General features: G+C 43.4%; 1 protein-coding gene across 1 annotated transcript in view; it reads left to right on the forward strand.

Annotated features, from left to right (window-relative positions):
• Nucleotides 1-391: 391 nt before the first annotated feature.
• Nucleotides 392-17,631, forward strand: part of LOC117561773 (glycerophosphodiester phosphodiesterase domain-containing protein 5-like) — a gene marked incomplete at its 5' end in the record, with an annotated part of 39,418 nt that continues 22,178 nt past the window's right edge. Inside the window, 10 exons of the mRNA XM_034239390.1 lie at nucleotides 392-471; nucleotides 1,775-1,880; nucleotides 2,438-2,541; nucleotides 3,247-3,340; nucleotides 3,532-3,591; nucleotides 3,689-3,787; nucleotides 3,945-4,038; nucleotides 6,044-6,189; nucleotides 6,454-6,536; nucleotides 8,035-8,185. Of these exons, the coding sequence (XP_034095281.1) occupies nucleotides 392-471; nucleotides 1,775-1,880; nucleotides 2,438-2,541; nucleotides 3,247-3,340; nucleotides 3,532-3,591; nucleotides 3,689-3,787; nucleotides 3,945-4,038; nucleotides 6,044-6,189; nucleotides 6,454-6,536; nucleotides 8,035-8,185 (1,017 nt within the window). The remainder of the gene's footprint in view (nucleotides 472-1,774; nucleotides 1,881-2,437; nucleotides 2,542-3,246; nucleotides 3,341-3,531; nucleotides 3,592-3,688; nucleotides 3,788-3,944; nucleotides 4,039-6,043; nucleotides 6,190-6,453; nucleotides 6,537-8,034; nucleotides 8,186-17,631) is intronic.

A 17,631-nucleotide genomic window follows, 5' to 3' on the forward strand; every position in this document is an offset into this window, starting at 1 on the left:
AATAGAGCGAAATGAGGCATGGCTAAAATGCAGGATATTTTTGGTATTTAAAAAAAAAAACTATACTTATATACTTTTTATAGGTATGGCCCTACAATATATTGTTCAAATATAGCACGATAGGTGTCCTTTAAACTATAGACTATATAACTGTATATATAAAGGGTTAAACAGGCCGAATGAACTAAACCATGACTCCACATATGAACAAACATACACACTGCTGTGTCAGATATACATTTATTTTACATTTTATATGGATTCAATCCTTCTTCTCTCCCTTAGATTTTGTGGTGGCCAACAGTCCTGCCTATATTCCTCCATCTTTTCTCTCCCCCCTCCTCCCTCTTCCTCCTCTCTCTGTCTCTCTCCCTCTGTGTTTCTGTGATGCCGGGCTGTGGGTGAGTGTTTGCTTGTGACCAGACTGAAGCTGGGGAAGCTAAAGGTGGTGCGGCGGCAGCTGCTGCAAAGGTACAGAGCAAAACACAGCACCATCATTAGCTCTGGCACAACTCTGATGTAGTGGAGATAGGCTGCAGTCATCCGTTTTCCTATGCATTCACACTTCTTTGAAGACAGCCATTGTGTTAATGACTGTTGTTTAATTTGGATTACAATTGGGAGCAATGTGTGGACTTAAAATCGGTAATAAAAGAAGAAAACCAAACAAACACAAATACTTTTTACTCCTAATTATTATGTTGAGGGATGCAGATACTGTAGTCTACATTGAAGTGGTGGGGTTTTGAGATGTTCTGCTTACGCTGAATATATTTCAATTTGTTTGGATGATCAGAAAACCAAACAAAGAACAACAACTCATCAGCAATATCTCTTTCCAAACAATGTGCTGGTGACCCAGGAGGGTGATCTTCAAAGCTTGCTCTGTGCCTTTTCATGAAAAACGCTTTGATCGGACACAGCCTGTGTCTGTGTGCGCACAGAAAGACCAGTCACAGTGCTTCTGTGCAGAGGTAGCCTGGACGCATTATCCAAAGAGGAGAGAGGCCTCATTTATTATTTTTGACATTACATTAATAAAACAGTCAAATAAATGCTTGCGTTTTGCAGTATGAAATCTTATTAGTGAATCTGAACCCTTTGGGATGCCTTATCTTATCCCTCTTCATTATACACAATCCTTCAGCAATACTTTGGAAAGTTCCTGTACAGAACTGAACAGCTCTTTCCTTTTAGGCATATATATTTGACATATTTTGTAATTTTTACAACAATTCTGTTTTCATTTTTATTTTATATATTTATTTACATTCATTATAACTCTAAAGGAAATTCCTTGTATGTGAACTATAGACTATATACAGTATATACAAATACCTAAATGGCAACAAACCTTATTCTGATTCTAATCAGCTTTAATTCACAAAATGGTGGCTGTTCAAAGTAACTAAAGTAATAACTACAATAGGTTTCAGTGGCAGCCTCATATAGTGAGGACAGCCTGCAGATGCAACCTGATACTGAAATGAGCAGAATAAGAAAATACTTTCTGATAGTAATTGTATCTGACACATTGAACCAATGGTGCATCCTACTAACTTTTGACACTATAAGTTTAGTATAAAACTTAATAAAGCAGTCTAGATAGTTGTTGTTTAACAGTTGCTTTATCTTTAATATCTATTAAAGCGAACCAGGTAATATGTTGCTACATGTCTTTTAAAATATGAAGATGTTTCTGTGTTTGTAATATTGTTGTGTTAATGTTAACTGGTGTGTCCTTCCTTGGTTGATTCCTAACTGGCTGTATCAGGTATGAACACCAGCCGTTTGTCTCCTGTCTGGCCGGCCTCTATGGTTGCCAATGGAGACGATACCAAAGAGCCCGGGCACAGCCAGGAGAGTGCTGCTGCAGCAAGGTAAACACTCTCTCACACTCACACACACACACACACACACACACACACACACACACACACACACACACACACACACACACACACACACACACACACACACACACACACACACACACACACACACACACACACACACACACACACACACACACACACACACACACACACACACACACACACACGGCATCAGCTATATCAGTGAGTTGAGTTAGGTGACTGCTGATAGTGCAGAGAGTATTGATTCCTTAGACGGATCTCGTCTGTCCAGCCTGCTGACTACAACACTCAGTTACTGCTTTTCCCTGGAAAACATGAGCATGTAATACTCTGTCAGCTTCATCCAAATATGCTGCTACCATACTGTATGCACTTGGTCATATGATTGACTTCCTCTGTATGTGCCAGATTCTCTAGCATCAGGGAGGCCAAATCTGACTGTACCTTTTAACTTTTAGAAATGTCATATTCCCCAAAATAAATGTCAAAAAGAAAAACTAAATACATTGTAGTTTGGTAAGACAAAAATGACCCATGACCACTGTTTGTGTTTGTTACAGGTGGAGTGTGGCAGTTTCGGCCTCCTGATCCTCACCTTCTTCCTGAGTTTTTTATTCCTCTATTTCTGGAGTGAAGCTCAAAATGACTACTTCGACTTTGACTGGTGGGTACAACACAGATCAGACATACTGGAACATGCCAACACACACTCGTGTTGAGTGTTTTGTGTGATGATTGTCAGACTATTTATAAGCAAAGAGGAAATGTATTTATCCTGAGGGAAACTGCTGTGCTGCAGTTGCTTAGAAAGACAAAGAGAGCACTAAGCTATATAGGATTATAAAACACTAAGGTGCAAATAAATAAATATACACATATAGCAACAAATAGCACCTGCCGAATGCCAAACAGGATCGATGTTGGGTGTGGTAGGTAAAGATGTCAGGTAACCTGCCACCATGATACTGTATAGTCTTCTTGAACAGAAATTCCTCAGTTAAAAATAGTGAGGGATTATGTTTACATGATACATTTCATACTTCTAACATCTGGTACCTCTGACTCAGTGTTTACATTTCTAATGTGTTGTTCTTACATTTCAATGGTTGCTGTCAATACAATTGAGTGGGATGATGTCAAGTGTTGACAGTATCAAACCTGAGGATGGAGTGTGTGCAAGAGTGCATGGTAACACATAATGTTGATATGAATGTTCATGGTGTTGATTAGGGATGATTGTCTTTAACAGGAAAGGAATCAGTGAATCAATACACGATGGATGAAGGGATCAAGCCATCATTCAAACCTGACTCAGAACATGAAGCACACCATGTGATGGCTGTTGACAGTTATTCTTGTTCCTCTTCAGGTTTAACTTTGGGACTCTGGGCTTCTGGTTTCCCTGGTCTCTGGTCCTGCTGGTCATTGCTGCTGCTCTCTTCACATACATCGCCCTCCTGCTGGTATGAACACTGATGGTGGTTCAACCTGTCCACATTAAGCACATGATCGATAATAACAAAGAGAACAATGCTTCATTAGTTCACTTTAATGAATTCAGTTTCCATCAAATCGAATTTCGTGGTTTGTTGGTAATTGTTACTTGAAGCAGTTTTGTGTAATGTTTTTTGATGAATATTTAAACTTTGTTCAGGTCCTGGCAGTGTGCCTGCTCTCTGAGGGACAGAGGCTGTACCTCCACTGGAGCCACAAGGTAATACACACATAGACACAGTTCGTTGTATTTGTGTTCTCAGCTTGTTGTTAGATGTCATTTGTTGTGCCTTCTCGTCCTGATGTGTTTGTGTCAGACTGGCATCGTGGTGGCGTTGGCGTTCTCAGTCACAGCCACCGCCATCTTGTCCGATCTCTGGAGCAAAGAATGGAAGACTCTCCTTCTGTCCCTGCAGGTAATCCTGACACGCCAGCCAATCATATTTCAGGATTTTGTTTATGTTCTTTATGTTTTAAGGGAAATGGTCGTGCTGACATTTTGACCAATACCATTTCTTCCTCTGTATATCTTTATTTGTTCATATCTTCATATCTTCCTCTTTAAATCTTTAGGTGACGGCACCTTTCCTCCATATGGCTGCAGTGTCACTGATGGCGATTCTCTCATGGCCAATAGCTTTGCACTTCTTTCGCATGAACAAGAAAGGTAAGAAGGCTGATGAGTGTCTGTGGAGGGGGGGGGCTTTGACTCTCTGTCAGAATGTACAGTTGCAGTAGTTGTAGATGCATCTTATCAAACATGTAATTTATTACAAAGTAAATGGACCTGGTGATGAAAACTACAAAAAACACGTAATAAAGCAAATATATATATCAGTGTTTACCCTGTGGCCCGCTACGCTTTCTACAACAGAGCTGCAGGTGGCGCTGCCCCGAGCTTGTTTCTCTGATGGAATCGGAAATGGAAACGGACGATTTGAATCAAACTTGAAGCCGTCACACATGTACACAGCACAGCACACTCAGTGAAATATACTCTGCATTAATCCATTCTAGTGAAAGGAGCCCATACATGTAGATGGCCCCCTCAGCAACGTGACACACTTGTCTTGCGTGAATTGCACAGCTGAAGACGTCCCTGTCATCCCTCTTTCTCTCTCCACTTCCTCCTGACAGAAAATCAATGTCTCATTTTCCTACTGGCACTCTTCTCTCTGTCTCTCTGATGTCTCCTTTTGATGCTGCTCTGCACATTTTCCTGCAATCTGTTTGTCTTTCCTTCTATTTTCTATCTAACTGTTTTTATGCACATTTTCAATATAAAAAATAGAATTAAATCTTGAAAGATTGCAGAAAGGTTTTAATTCATGGATATAAGTAGGACTAGGTTAAGTCTCCTATTTCTCTACACAGAACTGATGTTACCTTCTTCACATTATTACACTAAAGACACAGAAGTGTGATAGTTCCATTAGGGCTGAACAATTCATGAAAATGTTATCAAAATCAGTGCAATATCAAGCAGGAGGTACAATTTTAATATATAGATATTTTAAAAAGTGTTATTCCTAGATTTATGTCCTGACTTGTATTTTTACAATTTGTATTCCAGACCCTTGAGCTTCCTTCCATTATCTTACAGACTAACCTTGTATGATATTTTCTTAGTTGAACAACCTGTAACCAGTGACAAGCTAAAAAGCTAGCAAACAGCATTAATGAGACAAGACGCTTTCTACTCTAAAGATTCTGACCCGTGGGCCAGTTGAGCTCCTTTAGTGCTGAAAAGTGCTGAAATCCGGGCTGGGCTGTGTTCGTGTCCATGCAGCAGAACAGGGAGAGCTATGTTACATCTGAGCTTTGGCAGATTACTCTCCTTATCTCCTGCCAGGAGAGACCCTCAAGATGACTCAGCATCACTCTACCCTGCTGACTCACCATGGCAACCAGGGACAGTACCCATGGTGACCAAAGAGGCAAAAGAGATGCAGAAAACATAGAGGTCAAAGAAAATTCATAAAAAGACAGTGAGACAGGAAGAGGAATGTTGAATAAAGTGGGTTTAGCTGTTTTACGGAAATCCATTAAAAGATGTGAGTGAAGAGCAGTCTTCATTTGTCCTCGCTGGGCATGTTAATGGGAATGCAGATCTTTAAGATACATTTGATGGGTGTCATTCAGTGTGCGACTAGCACTGGTTTGTTCTTTCACACTGGTTTGTTCTTTCACACTGCAGCTAAATTCAACATAGTGTTTTACTTCAGCCAAAGTTCCAGTTTTGCCAGGTTTGGTAAGATACTTAGCAGCTAGCTTCACAGGTGGACTGCTTCCTGTTCTTCCTGTTGCCCATACAGTATGTCTGCTGGTCAGACCACCATGTTGATCCTCTCAGGAAGATTTACTGTTTCTCATCCATATTAAAGTTCTGCCCCAGCACACTGCCATAGTCCTGAGCCATATGTAGAGTATTGAAGGCTGGTATCTTGGTTGGGATGTGTTAGCCAAATTAGTTAAAATGATATGAAATGTTATAATATTATATGATATAACTGTAAATAGTTGTTTCGGTTGATTTAGATATTTATATGTTTTTTTTCATCTGTCTTGATATGTTGGATAACCTTTTTTTTTTTTTTTTAAATGTTTGTCAATTTGTATTAAAAAGTGCATTCAGTCAGTCCGCTGAAGGTGCACTTTGTGTTGTGTTGCAGTGCGTCAGGTGGCTGCTCTGGCTCTCTACCTGTCCGTGCTGTTCTCTCTCTACCTGGTTCCTCTGGGGATGTACTCGCCCTGCATCAAAGAGGCAGGGACGCTGGGACCTGCTCCCACACTCATCGGACACAGAGGAGCTCCAATGGTGAGGACTTTGGGATTCTTCTCTTTAAAGTCTGTATTTCCTGAACATCAATCTGATTGCAAAATTTATTTATTTTTCTTTCTCTGGAAATGATTGTGTCGTGTGTGTGTGTGTGTGTGTGTGTGTGTGTGTGTGTGTGTGTGTGTGTGTGTGTGTGTGTGTGTGTGTGTGGTGTGTGTGTGTGGTGTGTGTGTGTGTGTGTGTGTGTGTGTGTGTGTGTGTGTGTGTGTGTGTGTGTGTGTGTGTGTGTGTTTGTGTGTGTAGCTTGCTCCAGAGAATACTATGATGTCGTTTGAGAAGGCGGTGGAAGCAGGAGGAGAAGGACTGGAGACCGACATCACCATCAGGTATAAACTGCTCACAGTTGTGTGTGTGTGTGTGTGTGAGTGTGTGTGTGTGTGTGTGGGTGTGTGTGTGTGTGTGTGTGTGTGTGTGTGTGTGTGTGTGTGTGTGTGTGTGTGTGTGTGTGTGTGTGTGTGTGTGTGTGTGGGTGTGTGTGTGTGTGTGTGTGTGTGTGTGTGTGTGTGTGTGTGTGTGTGTGTGTGTCTCATTCACTGTCCCTCAGGTTGTGGCATGTGTATACATATTGGGCAGCAAGATGTGCCTTGTCTCCTTCTCCTAAAAGTACTCTCAGTCTTGAGAGGTCATCAACCTCCTTGAAACCTGGGATTTCAACTTGTTCCAGTAAACGCTCCTTACTTCGTTGAATGTTTGGCACTTCAGGAGGAAGTGCATCTCTGTCTCAGTCTCACCTGTCGTACAGTGACCACATATTCTGTTCTCTTTTGGTTGCCAGGATCTTTTGAGTCTTCCTGTTGCTAGTTTGTGGTCACTGAGCCTGTACTTGGTTAGGATCTGTCTCTGCTTTCTATCTCTGACAGTAGAGAGATATTCTGCCAGCTCATACTCTCTGTTTAGAGCCAGTTACAGCGCACATCGTACAGGGCAAATGCAAAATGCGGCCCGGGGTGCAAAGGGTGTTTACTTTATTCAATTATTAATGTAAATGTATTACATCAAGGGCAGACAATTAGGCAGAATACAAATTAAAAATGTATTTATTTAGTTTTTTAATAATATTTTTTTCTTTCTCCCAGCGCAGCGCCCCTCCAGATCTGGCGCCCTAGGCGACCGGCTAGTTCGCCAGTGCCTAGGGCCGGCCCTGTGTGTGTGTGTGTGTGTGTGTGTGTGTGTGTGTGTGTGTGTGTGTGTGTGTGTGTGTGTGTGTGTGTGTGTGTGTGATGTCTTTATGAAAGTCAGTCTTAATTGTACTGCAGCTCCTCCTCCCTGCTCTCTTCTTCTTTCATTCATATTCTTACACTGAAAGACAGGAACAGCCTGAACAGCATTGTTAAAACCTGCTCCAAGATCATCGGCGTGAAACAGAGAGACTTAAATTCCTTCTGTAACCAACAGATTCTGCGGAAAGCAGAGAGCATTCTGAACTCTCCAGGTCATGTACTTTCACATGAATTTCGTCTGTTGCCATCAGGGCGTAGATATGCTCTACCTGATCAAAGGACTAATCGCTTTTCTAAATCATTCATCCCTTCTGCACTCAAACTTTTAAACTCTTGAAAAGGCTTTTAACTTGATTATTTATTTATTTATTATCGTGATGCTTTGAACTATTTATAGTGTAAATTAGAATTATTCACATCTGTGCTCCCGGGTGTATCTGTGTGTTTTTTTTTTTCTTCTTGTATGTTCCTGCCTGTGTACATGACATAAGCTGCTGCTCATAACCAATTGCCCCTTGCGGGATTAATAAAGTTGTTGATTGATTGATTCACCGTATGATCACTCATCACTTATTTCTGTGTCATCCTCTCTTACTCTCTGTAGTTATGATGGTGTTCCCTTCCTGATGCATGACTTCAGTCTGAAGAGAACCACCAATGTCGCTGAGGTCTTCCCAAACCGAACGCACCTTGACGCCTCCATGTTCACCTGGGCCGAGCTCCAGCAGCTGAATGCTGGGAACTGGTTCTTATCGGTGAGACTAACACACACACACACACACACACACACACACACACACACACACACACACACACACACACACACACACACACACACACACACACACACACACACACACACACACACACACACCACACACACAGACACATAGGGTTGGGAACCGAAACTCGGTTCCAGATGAGAACCGATAAGAAAATGCCGGGTACCGGGTACCCATACAAAATACACAATTTCGGTTCTGCTTAACGGTTCCTAAACGCGGTAGACCCTGTATTCCAGCGGGTCCGTCTGCACCGCGGTGCTGCGGTGACCCGGTGGAATACAGGGCGGACCTGGAGAATCACAGAACGGCCGGTCGTCAGCGGGCCGTTGACGGCCGGCTCGGTACGTTGACGGCCGGCACCACCCTTCATTTTTTAAAACGGCATCATATAAATTGCGCTGACAGGCGACAGAGGTCCACAGTTGCCCCGCAGCGATGCTCCACCGCCCTCCCGTAGACATTTCACGAGCTCAGTCACTTCATAACACCAAAGATAGGTCGCGGTAAACGCTCTGAAGTGAGGCTCCACTATACTAAAAAAGAAAAAGAAAAGGCAAAGTGTAATGCCTGTTAATAGCTTGCCACAGGCATAGCTCAGTTAAAATAAAGCACAGCTATTGTGCAATACATTTGTATTGCATGTATATTTTTTAGTAACAATTTCAGTTAAAGCTTTTAAGAATAAATATATTTTTGTTATCTAAACGTTTGACCTCTTTATTTTACAATTTTGGAATCGAAACGGGGAATCGATAAGAACCGGAATCGATAAGCAGAACCGGAATCGAAATCGGAATCGATAAATTTCAAACGATACCCATCCCTACAGACACATATACACACCAACACACGCACACACACACACACACACACACACACACACACACACACACACACACACACACACACACACACACACACACACACACACACACACACACACACACACCACACACACACACACACACACACACACACACACCACACACACAGACACATATACACACCAACACACGCACACAAGGCTGGACTGGGATAGAAAATTGGCCCTGGCATTTTGGCCTAGACAGGCCAACAACCATCAAACCAAAACACACAGGGTCTGGGAGTCCTCCGCCAAAAAAACGTACTTGATTTTAATCCCATTTCTACAAACATTTAGGGACTATGGTGATAAAAAGTGGGCCATAATGATACATTCTGCCAGAAAGAATAGTACTAAAATATGTCCTTCCTTCTGAATTGTTTAATACAGCCAACACTGGAGAGAATCATTTTAAGCAGTGGAAAATGTTCACAATTAATGTTGTGTGATTCAAAATAATGTGAGATTCAATTACCATTTTTTTCCTTCTATTAGTTATGGTCATATCACTATATACTCCAAATAATACACAATGTGAAATGTAAATAATGAATTTGAATTCCCTATAATGGCCCAATCTACTACCAAAACAGAAACATATGGACATACTGTATTGTATATAATACATGTGCAAACTTATTTAGTATCCTGACTAGGGTTGCAAAATTCCGGGAATTTTCAAAGATGGAAACTTTCCATGGGAATTAACAGGAATAAACAGGAATTTATGGGAATAAATTGGGAATTTTCTAAATTGAAGGTTGGCTCTACATAGGGAATTTAAATATAGTTGGGGAAAATATATTTTAGCATAATCTTGACTAAAAAAAACAGATGACATTCAAGTACACTTGAATATCCATGCCATTCCTCAATCACATCTACATAGCACACTGCTTACTGCATGGCTATTGAGACCACACCCCCTACAGCATGGGTTGGCAACAGGCGGCCCGCGGGCCATTGTTGGACCGCCAGCAATAATATTTGGCCCGTCATTTTGAGAATAAAAAATAAAATATTATTTTGAGATTTTTTTATTTTGTTATTACAACATCGGACTGACAGTCGCACAGGCTATACTGTCCGAATAGAGAATCTACCTATACCTGAAGAATGCTTATTGTATCCATGTTGAGAGTGAATGACATACAGCACAGGCACAATCAGGCAGCCGGGTGCACTGACGCTGATAGTGGATCAATAGGTGGACAGCGCGTGATGCTGAAATAGCCAACATTCGGTGTGTGGTTTGAAAAAAATAACACCAGCTCACTAAATCATTCAAACGTAATGTTTACTTATATGTGAACAGTAACAAAGTTCAGTCAAAACATTGACAACAAAATTGGAGAAGCCGCTTGATCATGGAGGGCGAGGAGTGGTGGTGCATATGCTCCTGAAACGACAGAGCAAACACGCTACATTAGGGATAATAATTACAATGAGCCATTCATTCAAAAATATCAAAAATATAATTAGGCTATTAAATACAATTACGACAGGCTTGGTACTCACTTAATGTGAAAACTGACATCTCCCATCGGTCGCTATTTTTTGGATATCTAGTGATAAGCACTTTAATCCGCAGGCAGTTCTCAAGGTTTTTATGCGTCAATCGATTCCTCTCGTTATCGCATTCATTGAAGAAAAGGACGACTCGCATGTATAGGTGGAAGAGAACATTGTGAGCACATAAAATGTGAGTCTCTTGATCGTGCTATACTCCTCTGAGCTTCCCACCCAAAAGTCACTCACAGACTCCGCACTTCTGAGCGCATTGCTGACCAGGGAGCTTGTTTGAAAATCAATTAGCTCCATTTCTAATGCAGCCTCGTCTAAGGAGGGGATCATTTGTTTCGCCTGGGAGGTGAAGTCTCCACTTGGTCGGACTGTGAGAGGATCGCGTACAAAGGCAATGATGTCTTTTGGGATGGAGTAGTCCTCAAACCTTGACGTGAAGTTGGCCCGTAGCTGCTTGATGAAGTCCACCATCAGCTCTGTCACTTGTCCCAGTGCCTGTGATTTTAGTGTACTGAAATGGAGGAGCCAGCCAGTGGATATGTCTGACTCGAACAACTCCAGCTTCCTCGTGAAGGATTCAAGCTTTTCAAAACCTATGGTTTTGCCTCTCCCCTGTAGCTGCAGGTTAAGCTGGTTTAGGTGGCCAAATATATCCGCTAAAAATGCTACATTGGACATGAACTTGAAGGCCGATTGTCGAACCTCAGATTGAGGAGGAACAATGCGGATTCCGTCCTGGTCGTGGAACGACGGATCAGCTTTTTACTCTCGCAAGGATCCTGGAGGGGGCCTGGGAGTACGCTTATCCGGTCTACATGTGTTTTGTAGACTTGGAGAAGGCGTATGACCGAGTTCCCAGGGAGTTACTGTGGGATGTGCTGCGGGAGTATAGGGTGAGGGGGTCTCTACTCAGGGCCATCCAATCTCTGTACTCCCAAAGCGAGAGCTGTGTCCGGGTCCTCGGCAGTAAGTCGGACACATTTCCGGTGAGGGTTGGCCTCCGCCAGGGCTGCGCTTTGTCACCAATCCTGTTTGTAATATACATGGATCGGATTTCGAGGCGTAGTCATGGGGGAGGGGGTCTGCAGTTCGGTGGAATAAGGATTGCACCACTGCTTTTTGCAGATGATGTGGTTCTAATGGCTTCATCGGTCTGCGACCTTCAGCACTCACTGGATCGGTTCGTAACCGAGTGTGAAGCGGCTGGGATGAGGATCAGCACCTCCAAATCTGAGGCCATGGTTCTCAGCAGGAAACCGATGGACTGTCTACTTCAAGTAGGGAATGAGTCCTTACCCCAAGTGAAGGAGTTCAAGTATCTCGGGGTCTTGTTCTCGAGTGAGGGAACAATGGAGCGTGAGATGGGCCGGAGAATCGGAGCAGCGGGAGCGGTACTGCAGTCGCTTTACCGCACCGTTGTGACGAAAAGGGAGCTGAGCCAGAAGGCAAAGCTCTCTGTCTACCGGGCCATTTTCGTTCCTACCCTCACCTATGGTCATGAAGGATGGGTCATGACCAAAAGAACGAGATCGCGGATACAAGCGGCCGAGATGGGTTTTCTCCGCAGGGTGGCTGGTGTCTCCCTTAGGGATAAGGTTAGAAGTTCGGTCATCAGGGAGGGACTCGGAGTTGAGCCGCTCTTCCTTCGCGTCGAAAGGAGCCAGTTGAGGTGGTTCGGGCACCTAGTTAGGATGCCACCTGGGCGCCTCCCTAGGGAGGTGTTCCAGGCACGTCCAGCTGGGAAGAGACCAAGGGGTAGACCTAGGACCAGGTGGAGGGATTATATCTCTTCGCTGGCCTGGGAGCGCCTTGGGATCCCCCAGTCAGAGCTGGTTGATGTCGCCAGGGAAAAGAAAGTTTGGGGCTCTCTGCTGGAACTGCTACCCTGTGACCCGACCACGGATAAACGGGAGAAGATGGATGGATGGACATGAACTTTTCGTCTCCCAGAAGGGCATGGTGGTCAGCTGCTGCCCTAATCTTGCTCAATCTAAGAAACGCCTTGACCTCATCCAGTAGCGCACAGAAGCGGTCCAACGCTTTCCCTTTGCTCAACCAGCGCACGTCATTTTGAAGCAGCAGGTCATCGTGGGTGGCCCCTTCTGACTCAGCCACAAGTTATCGGAAAAGCCGATGCTGGGTGCTTGATGTACCCCAGACAAAATGAATGACACGCATCACTTTGTCCATAACTTCCTTTAGCTCACCACTGAGTTTGGCACAAAGGACACTCTGGTGGATGAGACAGTGCAGTCCATGCATTTGGGGGGCGTGCTCCTTCAACCTGCTTACCAGACCTCTGTGCTTTCCCACCATAGCAGGAGCCCCGTCTGTCACGATTAGGTTAACCCTCTCAAATGACAATGAATGCAGCCTAAACAACTCTTCCAGTTTCGTAAATATAACGTCCCCAGTGGTGTGCCCTTCTAATGGATTAACAGACAGCAGCTCTTCCCTGAACTCCTTTCCATCAAAATATCTAACATAGACGCACAACTGGGCAACATCTGTACTGTCAGTGCTCTCGTCAATGGCTAAGGAAAAGTAATTGGCTTGACTGAGACCCTTGATAATTACCCCCTGCACAGCGTCTGACAGTGCTTCTATGCGGCGTATAGCAGACCTCGCAGAGAGGGACACCTGTTTCACTGACGCAATGACACCATCCATGGACTTGTCGGTGGCTAGTTCCTCCAAAACGGTCACCATCACCTCCTTGAAAACCTCTGCGTCAGTGAATGGCCGGTTGTGCTTTGCGAGCACCCACGACACCTTTAGGAACGCAGTTGTCACTTTCTGTTGGGCTGTGAGGCCTCGCACCAGGATCCTGCTGCTGTGCGCATAACCTGCTGTCAGTGCTTCAATCTTGCGCTTTCGTGCCTCTGTCTTGGGTGGAAAGGCCACTTTGAAGGTGTCATGCTTCGTCTCGTGGTGCCGCTTAATATTGTATTCTTTGCAAGCAGCCACAACTTCAGTAATGTCACTCCAAAGCAGTAAAACATTACTATTTTTACACAGAACACACATGCAGAGGTGAACACAGAACACACATGCAGAGGTGAACACTGAACACACATGCAGAGGTGAACACAAGACAACATTAGCACGACCAGTAATCCTACAAGCTGTCATCACTACCCTCCTGACTGTTCTCCTCACTGTCTTCCTCTCTGTCAGACATGGTAGCTGATGATGTAGGCCTACTACTTCCTCTCTGGTTGAGTCTGTGATTAGCTGCTTGCATCCACAAGTCAACAGCTGGGTTTGGGTCGAAAGTCTCTGTTATCATCTTAGACAAGTGGATGTAATCAAATAAGTATGTGAACATAACCAATAACCTACCATAGCCAATAACAAATGAATGTAACTTATTTTATTTGTGTTGTTCATTCATATCTTATTTTACCTTAACATTTATTTATTTATGCATTTTTGTTTTTATCTCTCCAGTTTTAAAGGATATTTTTGGTTACTGTCCTATAGTATACATTGGAATGATTTCAAACCTGTTTATCCCAATGATTATAAAGGAGTGCCTTGGAAATATGTGTTTACATAAATTGTGTCCAAACCAATTGAACTTAGACTAAAGTGAACTATCTAAACACTCAGAGTCCTTTACCTCACTGAGCTGTAGTTATCTGCCTCTCAGTCTAACTGGAGAGGACTCTCCCTCCACATTATTGTAGAAACATCTTCTTCTTATATCCGTTAGAGCAGCTAGCACCAGATTATAATAACAACAGTGCCGGTACCGGGCGGTGCGCCCTTCTCTCTCTCCCTCACTCGCATTTTGGCTGTGAGCTGCGGGCGCCAGATAAGCCAACATCCCCCATTTTAGATGAGACACAACGGCTTTGCATTGATGAAACCAGGTAGGATGAACGCATAGTTCGCTGTCCATTCCTCTTTAAATGCCCTGTTTTCACCGTCAACTTTCCTCTTTAGAGCTTTGGAGAGTGACATTACTGCTTTGGAGTGACTGGGTGAAGCTCGTGTGTGTGTGTGTGTGTGTGTGTGTGTGTGTGTGTGTGTGTGTGTGTGTGTGTGTGTGTGTGTGTGTGTGTGTGTGTGTGTGTGTGTGTGTGTGTGTGTGTGTGTGTGTGTGTGTGTGTGTGTGTGTGTGTGTGTGTGTGTGTGTGTGTGTGTGTGTGTGTGTGTGTGTGTGTGTGTGTGTGTGTGTGTGTGTGTGTGTGTGTGTGTGTGTGTGTGTGTGTGTGTTTTTGTTTGTGTATTGTGTTTGTTGTGAAAACCCTCACGAGAAACACCGGCTGTTGTTCTGCCTGCTGTGACGTCAAGTTACTCCGTTCTCCGCTTGTAATTATGCCGAAGCTTCAAAGTTGTATTTATCTTCTGAATTTGCCGAAACAAGTTTAATATTCTGAAAGCCAAGACTTTGTTTAGTTAAAATCAAACAAAACAAAAGGAGGCGTGTGGCGCAGTGGATAGCCCCTTGGTGTTGGGATCAGGGGGTCACAGGTTCAAACCCCACTGCAGTCAGCATGTCGTTCTGTCCCTGAGACACTTCACCTCAAATTGCTCCTGTGGGGATTGTCCATAGTATTGAGTATGTAAGTCGCTTTGGATAAAAGCGTCTAACAAGTGACATGTCATGTAATGTAATAAAACACCCGAACCCCGAAAAACCAGTTTTTGACCGTTGGGGCTCATCCTAATTTTCGGCCTTGATGTAACAATATTCATAATTAAGTAAATGTAACACCTTTTCACCCCGGTTACACATTTCATTTGCCCTGTACGATGGGCGCTGTAAGTGATGAAAATGGGGGATGTTGGCTTATCTGGTGCCCGCAGCTCACAGTCAAAATGTGAGTGAGCGAGGGAGAGAGGGAAGGGCGCACCGCCCGGTACCGGCGCTGTTGTTATTAGAATCTGGTTCTAGCTGCTCTAACGGATGTAAGTAGAAGATGTTTCTACAATGATGTGGAGGGAGAGTCCTCTGATAACTACAGCTCAGTGAGGTAAAGGACTCTTGAGTGTTTAGATAGTTCACTTTAGTCTAAGTTCAAATGGTTTGGTCACAATTTATGTAAACACATATTTCCAAGGCACTCCTTTATAATTATTGGGATAAACAGGTTTGAAATCATTCCAATGTATACTATAGGACAGTAACCAAAAATATCCTTTAAAACTGGAGAGATAAAAAAAAAAATGCATAAATAAATGTTAAGGTAAAATAAGATATGAATGAACAACATAAATAAAATAAGTTACATTCATTTGTTATTGGCTATGGTAGGTTATTGGTTATGTTCACATACTTATTTGATTACATCCACTTGTCTAAGATGATAACAGAGACTTTCGACCCAAAACCAGCTGTTCACTTGTGGATGCAAGCAGCTAATCGCAGACTCAACCAGAGAGGAAGTAGTAGGCCTACATCATCAGCTACCATGTCTGACAGAGAGGAAGACAGTGAGGAGAACAGTCAGGAGGGTAGTGATGACAGCTTGTAGGATTACTGGTCGTGCTAATGTTGTCTTGTGTTCACCTCTGCATGTGTGTTCTGTGTTCACCTCTGCATGTGTGTTCAGTGTTCATCTCTGTGTGTTCAGTGCCGTGTGTCTGGCAAATAAAGACCCCCTCAAAAGTTACGGTTTATTTCATTTAAAGGATGGGCACCAAGCAACATCTCCAGGTGCTCCTTTGAGAACCAGGGCAAAAAAGTTATGTGCACCCCTGATAATAACTCTACTTTACTCAGTGGAGGCTCGTCCATTGAGGAAAGGGAGGACCATCCTCCCTAAAATTTCAGAGAAAAATAAACTTAGAAGAGAACAATAAATACACCTCAATTTAAAAGATAAGTCTGTTAAAATACAGATAATAGCCCTGGCTTTGGGACTGAAATGGGGCTAGAGAGGACGAGCCTCCCTTTGGGCGGGTCTAGCCAGAGGCTCTGGATTGGGCGCCTATATCATCAGTGAACCAATCAGCGGATCTGACTGCGCATCAGAGTGTTGATGGGGAGGCTTATCAGCGATATCAGAGTTTTTTTCTGAGCCGGGGAACAGGGGCGCTGCGCCCTCTTACCAAAATCAATTCCTTGAATTAGGCTTTGATTATGTTCTGGCCCGCCATCTTGTGGCTCAGCAAAAAATTGGCCCAAGGCCAAACTTATTTGCCTACCCCTACCCTACAGGCACTGTGCATTCCTCCATCACATGCACAGATGATTTCTAGAAGACTGGATCACACTTTTGAGCCCAAAGCACAAGACAGATGAAGCCACACATTTGAGCCCGTGGACTAGACGAAGTGAAGTAAGTTTTGATGATATTATGGGGTAATATATTTATTTAATTTTTAAATTGCAAATATCACATACAAATGTATTCATCTAGTACAGTGTTTTTCAAACTTCTTCATACCAAGGATCAATACAAAAAACACTCACGGACCACCTAACTCCTCAAATATCCAAAAACACATCGTTTTTCTAGAACAGATTACAAATCGCCTGAAAATGGTACAAACAAGTGGCAACATGTGTGACGAAGGTGTTGCGCTGGGCTATATCATGCAATCGAAAGTGAAAAACGTAAGCTCACTCGCGGAGATATGTGCGGAAAACTTAAATAAATAAATGTATTTCAAATATGGAATATTTCCAAATTTCCCCTTAACTTCCCATGGAAATTTACTGGAAACTTTCCGCCCCTTTGCAACCCTAATCCTGACCATGTGAACCTGTTTCATTTGGGGGTGGACCTCACATCCTGTAGGGGGGTCCGGGCATGCTCTCCGGGAATATTTTTAAATCTTTAAGTGAAATGCTTCAATCTGGTGAATTTGTGGGCAAAATGAAGAGATCTAATACCTCATGCGAGTCCTCTTACCTCAACATGAGCTTGTTGTAGAAACAGCTCCTTATATCCGTTAGCTCCGGAAGCTAGCCACCAAGATGCCTAACAACAACGATCCCCGTAACTGGTGCCTCTCTCTCTCTCTCTGTCTCTACCTCTCTAGACTCTAGCTTCTCTCGTCGATTAGCTCGTCT

The sequence above is a fragment of the Gymnodraco acuticeps genome, unplaced genomic scaffold, assembly GCF_902827175.1.
Source record: "Gymnodraco acuticeps unplaced genomic scaffold, fGymAcu1.1, whole genome shotgun sequence".
In the NCBI taxonomy this organism is placed as follows: Eukaryota; Metazoa; Chordata; class Actinopteri; order Perciformes; family Bathydraconidae; genus Gymnodraco; species Gymnodraco acuticeps.